Source organism: Oncorhynchus nerka, linkage group LG11 (genome assembly GCF_034236695.1).
Source record: "Oncorhynchus nerka isolate Pitt River linkage group LG11, Oner_Uvic_2.0, whole genome shotgun sequence".
NCBI classification, from domain to species: domain Eukaryota; kingdom Metazoa; phylum Chordata; class Actinopteri; order Salmoniformes; family Salmonidae; genus Oncorhynchus; species Oncorhynchus nerka.
In genome coordinates, this window is record NC_088406.1 from 21,299,260 (window position 1) to 21,308,783 (window position 9,524).

At 41.0% G+C, this 9,524-nt stretch overlaps 1 protein-coding gene across 1 annotated transcript; it reads left to right on the forward strand.

Moving 5' to 3' along the window:
* The first annotated feature begins 443 nt into the window (after positions 1-443).
* LOC115136596 (ATP-sensitive inward rectifier potassium channel 1-like) lies at positions 444-8,682 on the forward strand. The gene is made up of 2 exons (XM_029672142.2): positions 444-554; positions 6,434-8,682. Exon 2 carries the CDS (start codon positions 6,444-6,446, stop codon positions 7,563-7,565), a length of 1,122 nt encoding a protein of 373 aa, XP_029528002.1. The 5' UTR covers positions 444-554; positions 6,434-6,443; the 3' UTR covers positions 7,566-8,682.
* Positions 8,683-9,524: the final 842 nt, after the last annotated feature.

The window sequence follows — 9,524 nt, forward strand, 5'->3', positions numbered from 1 at the left end:
TCTAATATCTACACTTGTTTTGGGGAAGGGGGGGATTGGGTGGCAAGTCTTTAAATTGTGCAGTATTTAGTTAGCAAAGCAGTTGTGATGTGTGTGTAGCATGAATGTATAATATCTTTATTTATCCCATCAACGGCAAATTCAAGCGTGTGTGTGTGTGTGTGTGTGTGTGTGTGTGTGTGTGTGTGTGTGTGTGTGTGTGTGTATGTGTGTGTGTGTGTGTGTGTGCCAAGACAGTGGTGGTGTAGCAGAGGGTATTCAGGCTGGCCCTGGCTACCAGCGCTGTGTGGGGTAAACACATACCCACTCAACAGCCCTGCTGGAGGGTGGTACCGGTACTTTGTGTTTGTGTGCATGTAAACATCACCTGAAGTGATTCTAGTCCCACCAGTACAAGGCTGTATAAAAGCACACAGGTGTAGCATTGTGAGAGGTGTCAGAACACTAACTAGTTCAGAGGACACACCATCAGAGACTGGCTGAGGGAGAGACAGAGACCGAGGGCAACCACGGTGTAATACATCTTTGGATTTCCACAGTTTACACACTGACAGGTAAGCTCTGTTTGAGTGAGGACCTCATCTTAGTTGAACCATTATCATCCAGTGAGTGAAAACTTTAACTTTGTATTCTCCCGTTATAACAGTGTAGCGATGATATACATTATGTTGATATGTACCCACTTTGAGGCTATGGTGCGCTTGTTGTACTATGGACACCCTCTCTAAACATAAGTGGTACATATCTTTTAAATTGCCATTATACTAATGTTCTTGTTTCCAAGAAGCACTGTTCACAAAAACACTGTTAGTGAATGGTGGCATGTCTGACAGTAAACATATTGTATGTTTTTGGACTAATCTGACTCCACTCCAAACTTTGTATGCAGGTGGTGTGTAGCAGGTCTAGTAGTGTAGTATTTTATACTGTTGAGGATATTAACATTGAAAGGAAATGGTCTTTAGAGGGATAGTTTTTTATGATTGTTATTGTTTTCTTTGTATATTTACAGTAGCCATGGTCCCTCTCGCAAAAGGGGAAAATAATTAGTGAACTTTCTGACCTCTCACCGTAGACGTAAATTATACCACGTAAATATTAAGTGAATAATTTACATCAAAATGTGAATAAGTGTAGTCATAACATTGCAATTATTCACAAACCAATGATTACAAAGTGGAAATGGCCCCTATTACCTTGGCATTGGTTGCAGTACACTGTGTAACACCCCTTCGATAAATTATTATAACGTTTTCCTGGGGAAAACATTCATTGTTGATGAGTTACAATATTATTGACAAGTACAACTGAACCGCACAGTACTAATAAAATGATTACTCAATTTCAAAATTAGATTACTGAAAAGCATCAGCCAAGCATCGTATCAAAGTAAACCTCACGATGATCTAAGCATTTGTTATATCACCTTACAGTAACAATGTGGAAGAGATAATGAATAGGTTTGAAATGCTTTGCGAGATACAATGCGAAAAGCTTCACAACAAAGAATAGTGCGTGACTATCGGATTTCTGTTTGTGAAATATAGGACATTTCAAAGCTTTGAGCATAGAAACAAACTCACCGGTTTACGGCACTGACTTAACACTTCCTAACAAGCGCACCACCATCCAACTATTTGGCATAGTTTGGCAGCAACACAGGACAGATTTATTCAGAAAGCTCCTATGCCACTAATCTTGCTAGAGACCATCCATCAAACACTTCCATCCATCAAAAGCTTCTTCTATAACCTACCAGGGATTAATATGAGAGTGCCAGTTTACATGAAGTGATTCTGTAACGGTCGTCGTAGGTGGAAGAAGAGGAGGACCAACACTGAAACAAAACAATAAAACGACAAACGAACGGTCCTGTATGGTGCTGAAAAAACACTGAACAGAAAATGTAATCACCCACAACTCAAGGGTGAAAAACAGGCTGCCTAAGTAGTACCCCCCCCCCCCCAATGGTGCGGACTCCGGCCGCAAAACCTGAAACCATAGGGGAGGGTCTGGGTGGGCGTCTGTCCGCAGTGGCGGACCTGGCGCGGGACGTGGACCCCACTCCACCATAGTCTTTGCCCGCTTCCTTACCCGCCTCCGTGGAGCCTTTAGAGAGACGACCCTCGCCGCCGACCTCGGACTGGGGACCCTAGCAACGGGTCCCATATGGACGGGAGATTCCCGGCAGCACCGGACCGGCGGGAGACTCCGGCAGCACCGGACCGGCGGGAGACTCTGGCAGCTCCGACGTGAAGGGTCTCCTACCTGACTTAGCCATACTCCCCGTGTCCTCCCCCCCCAATACATTTTTGGGGCTGCCTCTCGGGCTTCCTTGACCGCCGTGCCAACTCCCTTCTCCGGTATCCCTCCTCGCACTGTTCCAGAGAATGCCAGGCGGGCTCCGGCACTCTCCCTGGGTCGACCGACCACCTTTCTATCTCGTCCCATGTTGTCCTCCTCCAGATAGCGCTGCTCCGTACCACGCTGCTTGGTCCTTTGGTGGTGGGTGATTCTGTAATGGTCGTCATAGGTGGAAGAAGAGGAGGACCAATGCGCAGCGTGGTAAGTGTCCATATTCTTGAATAAAATAATTGAACACTGAAACAAAACAATAAACCTACAAACGAACAGTCCTGTATGGTGCTGAAAAAACACTGAACAGAAAATATAATCACCCACAACTCAAGGGTGAAAACAGGCTGCCTAAGTATGGTTCTCAATCAGGGACAATGATTGACAGCTGCCTCTGATTGAGAACCATACCAGGCCAAACACAGAAATACCAAATTATAGAAAAAAGTACATAGACTGCCCCCCCCAACTCACGCCCTGACCATACTAAAACAATGACATCACAAAGGATCTAAGGTCAGAACATGACAGTTATATGGTTGTAGTAGGCTGGTTTTAGGGAGGGTATGGTTATCTGACTGATTTGGGCCAGTGGAGCGAAATATTTCAACAAATAATTTTCTTAATGAATGTCTTATCTATGGCTTGTGTCCAGGATTACAGAATTTAACCCATTTGTTCCCAAATATTCCCCAGACAAATCTTATGCCATTAGTAACCCTAACATGTAATCCATATAGTTTTTTATACTGAAAAGTATGTAAAAAAGTGTGTTTTACTCTTGGTCACAATTGTGACCGATGGGAATATCCAGTGCACTGCCTATAATAAAATTAACAGACATTTACCTATATTCTTCAGCCCTAATACCTACATTTCTCTTTAACTTATTTCACATTTTGTTGTGTTACAACCTAATTTCAAAATGGATGACATATTCTCACCTATCTACAAAATACTCCGTAATAACAAAGTGAAAACCAAATGTATTGAAAATGAATTTATTGAAAATGAAATACAGAAATATCTCATTTACGTAAGTATTCACACCCCTGAGTAAATACATGTTAGAATAACCTTTGGCAGCGATTACAGCTGTGAGTCCTTCTGGGTAAGTTTCAAAGAGCTTTGCACAACTGGATCGTACAACATTTGCTCACGATTCTTTAAAAAAATTCAAGCTCCATCAAAATTGGTTGTTGATCATTGATAGACAGCTATTTTCATTTCTTGCCATAGATTTTCAAGACGATTTAAGTCAAAACCGTAACTAGGCCACTCAAGAACATTCAATGTCGTCTCGGTAAGCAACTCCAGTGTATATTTGGCATTGTATTTTCATTTTTGTCCTGCTGAAAGGTGAATTAATCTCCCAGTGTCTGGTGGAAAGCAGACTGAACCTGGTTTTCCTTTAGGATTTTGCCTGTGCTTAGCTTGATTCCGTTTATTTTTTATCCAGAAAATCTCCCGTTCTTAACCATTATAAGCATACCATAACATGATGCAGCCACCACTATGCTTGAAAATATGGAGAGTGGTACTCAGTAACGTGTTGTGTTGGATTTGCCCCAAAAATAACACTTTTTATTCAGGACAAAAAGATAATTTCTTTGCCACATTTTTTGCAGTATTACTTTAGTGCCTTGTTGCAAACAGGATGCATGCTTTGGAATATTTGTATTCTGTACAGGCTTCCTTCTTTTCACTCTGTCAATTAGGTTAGTATTGTGGAGTAACTACAATGTTATTGATCCATTTTCAGTTTTCTCCTATCACAGCCAGTAAACTCTAACTGTTGTAAAGTCACCATTGGCCTCATGGTGAAATCCCTGAGCGGTTTCCTTCCTCTCTGGCAACTGAGTTAGGAAGAATAACTGTATATTTGTAGTGACTGGGTGTATTGATACACCATTCAATGTGTAGTTAATAAATTCACCATGCTCAAAGGGATATTCAATGTCTGTTTTTTATTTTACCCATCTACCAATAGGTGCCTTTCTTTGCGAAACCTCCCTGAACTTTGTCTTTGAATCTGTGTTCAAAATTCACTGCTCGACTGAGGGACCTTACAAACAATTATATGTGTGAGGTACAGAGATGGTAGTCATTCAAAAATCTTGTTAGACACTATATTATTGCACACAGAGTGAATCCATGCAACCTATTATGTGACTTGTGAAAGATGGCGCCGACAGACATGGCAGCTCTGCTTCTAGCTCCTAAGCAACTTTGCAGAATTTTGTTTTTTTTTTTATTTCTTATATTATTAGCCCAGAACGTTTTTTGTGTTATTACATACAGCCCAGAAACAACTTTTGGATATCAGAGCTATGGTAACTCACCAGCATTATGATCTGGAATACGACATTCCCGAATTGGATCATTGGTTCGCACCCCCTAGAGCAATTGAAAATTACAAGCGTTTCACTACACATTTGCCAATATGTGTATGTGACCAATACAATTGGATTTGATTTGACTTGTTAAGCAAATTATTACTCCTGAACTTATTTAGGCTTGCCATAACAAAGGGGTGGAATACTTAGTGGCTCAAGACATTTCTGACTTTCATTTTTAATTCATTTGTAAACAATTTGAAAAATATAATTCCACTACGGGGTATTGTGTGTAAGCCAGTGACACAAAATCTCAATTTAATTTGTTTTCAATTCATTCTCTAACACAACAAAATGTGGAAAAAGTCAAGGGGTGTGAATACTTTCTGAAGTATACCTCAGCCTGCTTACCCACACACCAAACCCAATTACCCATGCACTCCAGCCCTGTTACACAATGCCCTAACCCTAACACCCACATACCAATACCCTAATATTGATACAGTCAAGTTCTGATACACACATATCCTAGACCTAACTTCCCTACTTGTTTCTTATAGACCCCAGTTCCTGTGCTTAAAAAAAAAGTTTATTGAAGTTTTTCACATTTTACAATCTTTAATAGGTTAGTTCATATACATGCAAATCAGCTTTCACAATACATATTATTGTCCACCATAGATCGACCTTTAATATTGTCATCCATGTGAGTATCGAAATCAATACTTTTCATTCTGTAGCAGAAAGGGGTTCCAAACTCTGTTCATCATGACAATTGGCATAGGCCATAATTACTTTGAACAAAACAGCTCCACTTTACTACAGCACGCACGGGTAAACATTGTGCAGAAATCAACCATGCAGTATCTCTGACATTGTCTTTGCCTGTACATCTCATCCCTGTTACCCACTTTCCGTAGGCCTGTATTCCCCAAGACACCAAGACACCATATCCAGCTATTGGCTGCACATTCCAACCCTGTTATTTGCATATCTTAGTCACGTGACCTCTGTATTTCTGCATTTCATCCCCAATATTCATATAAACTAGGTCTACACCTGTACTTCAGCTCCAATTTACATAACTACAAAGTCTGCACCTGAACCCAATTAGTTAACTAAGCCATCTCTAAATGTGCCAAAGCCTGAATACTCATGAACTGTACAACCAGGACTACCCCTGTACCTCAGCTCCAGTACGCCTACAAACCAGGTCTACACTTTTGACTACTAATATAAACCAGATCTACACCTGCATATCTCAGCCCAAATACCAATACCAACCACATTTACAACTGTGGCTATGTCCCAATAATCTCCTAAACCAGGCCTACCCTTGTGCAAGAGACACTAAACAAACTCATTGACACTAATTTAGTTTATGGGTCAATACAAAATATGATATTTTACAGTCAAACTCACTGATTTAAACATAATAAAGGCTAATGGATGATGGTAAAATCATCTGAGTCTTAGCTATGGCATGTACCCAGGATTACAGGATTTAAGTGCAGATGAAAATGTGCAAGTGATGCATAGCAACTGCTAGTAACTAGAGCAACACTTTACAGTTAAGTAACAAGAATAATGGATGGGTCAGGTATGTGTTTGTGCTACTAAGTTGTTTCATATAATGATATTTTGATGATAATTAAGGTCAGCAGGACTTTTACCTTGTGTTTAAGAATTAAAGGTCGTAAAACATCAACTATTTCACAAACAAATTGTTCTTCTCTCTACAGGTCCCAGAAAATGGTGTTTGGCATCCGGAAGCGTATCCATGACCACCTGGTGGAGCGAAGAATCTGCAGAACCCGGCTGGTGACCAAATATGGGCGCTGCAACATTGAATTCGGCAACGTGAAGTACGGCAACCATTTTGCCTTCCTCTTGGACTTCTGGACGACCTTCGTAGAGTTCCGCTGGCGCTTTGTCCTCTTCTTCTTCATTGCCTCCTTCACCCTGAGCTGGTTCATATTTGGACTGCTGTGGTTCTGGATCGCCCGGAACAACGGGGACCTGACGTGGCAGAACCCCTCGAAAGGCCACATCCCATGTGTGGACAACGTCTACAATCTCATTACAGCATTCCTCTTCTCCCTGGAGACCCAGACCAGCATCGGTTACGGTGGACGTGCCATCACCCCTTTCTGTTCTGGTGCTGTAACCCTCATCATTATCCAGTACCTCATAGGTAACATCATCAACTGCTTCATGTGTGGAGTCATCCTGGCCAAGATCTCCATCCCTAAGAAAAGGGCCAAGACCATCACATTCAGTGAGATGGCTGTCATCTGTCCTAAGAAGGACTTCCTTTGCCTCATGATAAGAGTGGCCAACTTGCGCAAGACCCTGATGATTGGGAGCCAGATCTACGGCAAGCTGTTGAGGACAACCATCAAACCCGACGGGGAGACAATCATCATGGACCAGGTGAACATTGAGTTCGTGGTGGACGCTGGGAAGGACAACCTCTTTTTTGTGTGCCCTCTCACACTCTACCATGTGATTGACAATACTAGCCCTTTCTTTGAGATGGCAGTGGACACACTCCATAAGCAAGAGTTTGAGCTGGTGGTCTTTCTGGACGGCACAACCGAGTCCACCAACTCAGCCTGCCAGGTCAGGACTTCCTTCATCCCTCAGGAAATCATGTGGGGTTACAACTTCCTGCCCATCATCTCCCGCAACAAAGAGGGCAAGTACAGAGTGAACTTCTCCAACTTCTCCAAGGTGGTACCCGTGGCTACTGCACACTGTGCCTACTGCTTCCACAACATGAAGGGACACCACCTCCACACCATTGACGGAATTGACAACAGGGAATTTGAAGTGATTGATAACTTAGAACAACCTAATATGACCAAGATGTGAGCTTTTGGAGAGAATATGTGGAATAGAAGCCAGTTATAGGTTGTACTCTTAGAAGAAAAGGGTTCCAACAGGTTCTTCAGCTATGCCCATAGGGTAGCCCTTTTGTATCAACACTGTAAAAAAAAAATCTGAACAAGCCTGATTTTCCTGCATTCATACTTTAAAATCGTATTATTTAATTTTAAGAAGGATTTACTGTACAGTCAAAAGTTTGGACACATCTACTCATTCAAGGGTTTTAGTCTTTATTTGTACAATTTTATACATTGTAGAATAAGACATCAAAACTATGAAATATGAAATAACACATATGGAATCAAGTAGTATACAAAAAAGTGTTAAATAAAAAAAATATATATATAGCTGAGATTCTTCAAAATAGCCACCCATTGTCTTGATGACAGCTTTGCACACTCTTGGCATTCTCTCAACCATGAAGGGACCTGGAATGTCACGTGGAGTGCATTTCAATTAACAGGTGTTCCTTGTTAAAAGTTAATTTGTGGAATGTCTTTCCTTCTTATTAATGTGTTTGAACCAATCAGTTGTGTGACAAGGTAGGGGGGGTATACAGAAGATAACCCTATTTGGTAAAAGACCAAGTCCATATTATGGCAAGAACAGCTCAAATAAGCAAAGATAAATGACAGTCCATCATTACTTTAAGACATGAAGTTCAGTCAATACGTAAAATGTCAAGAACTTTTAAAGTTTCTTCAAGTGCAGTGGCAAAAACCATAAAGCGCTATGATGAAAGTGGCTCTCATGAGGACCGCCAAAGGAAAGGAATACCCAGCATTATCTCTGCTGCAGAGGATAAGTTCATCAGAGTTAACTGCACTTCAGATTGCAGCCCAAATAAATGCTTCACAGAGCTCAAGTAACAGACACATCTCAACAGTTCAGAGGAGACTTTGTGAATCAGGTTTTCATGGTCAAATTGCTGCAAAGAAACCACTACTAAAGGACACCAATAAGAAGAAGAGACTTGCTTGGACCAAGAAACACGAGCAATGGGCATTAGACTGGTGGAAATCTGTCCTTTGGTCTGATGAGTCCCAAATTCAGATTTTTGGTTCCAACCGCTATGTGTTTGTGAGACGCAGAATAGGTGAAAGGATGAATAGCATACTTAACCAGCATGGCATACTTAACCAGCATGGCTACCACAGCATTCTGCAGCAATACGCCATCCCATCTGGTTTGCTTTTCATTTGTTTTTCAATGGACAATGACCCAACACACATCCAGGCTGTGTAAAGGTTATTTGACCAAGAAGATGGCCTCCACAATCACCTGACCTCAACCCAATTGAGATGGTTTGGGATGAGTTGGATCGCATTGTGAAGGAAAAGCAACCAACAAGTGCTCAGCATATGTGGGAACTCCTTTAAGACTGTTGGAAAAGCAGTCCTGTTGAAGCTGGTTGAGAGAATGCCAAGAGTGTGCAAAGCTGTCATCAAGGCAAAGGGTGGCTACTTTGAAGAATCTCAAATATAACATTTATTTTGATTTGTATAACACTTTCTTCGTTACTACACGATCATTCTATAATGTAGAAAATAGTCCAAATAAAGAAAAACCTTGAATGAGTATGTGTGTCCAAACTTTTGACTGGTACTGTACTTATTAAGTGCTGACTAGTTTAGACTGTTTGGCTTGTTTTAAGAAACTTGGTTTTATTTGTCTTGAGTTATCTTACATAGTTATTACATCTTAGTATAAGGAATTCTACAAGTTAAATGAGACACATTCCTGAGAGAACAGCTTTTTGAAGCTGGAATCTAACAATGACTGGTATTTGAAGATACTGTATTTAGACTTGTTTTAAAAATCAGACTTGAAGAGACTATCAAACTAATATTTGTATTAAAAACATTTACAATCTAGATATGACTCAAATTGCTTTTATTCAATATACCAAGGCAGGGGAAACAAACCCCTAAACCTGGCATTGTG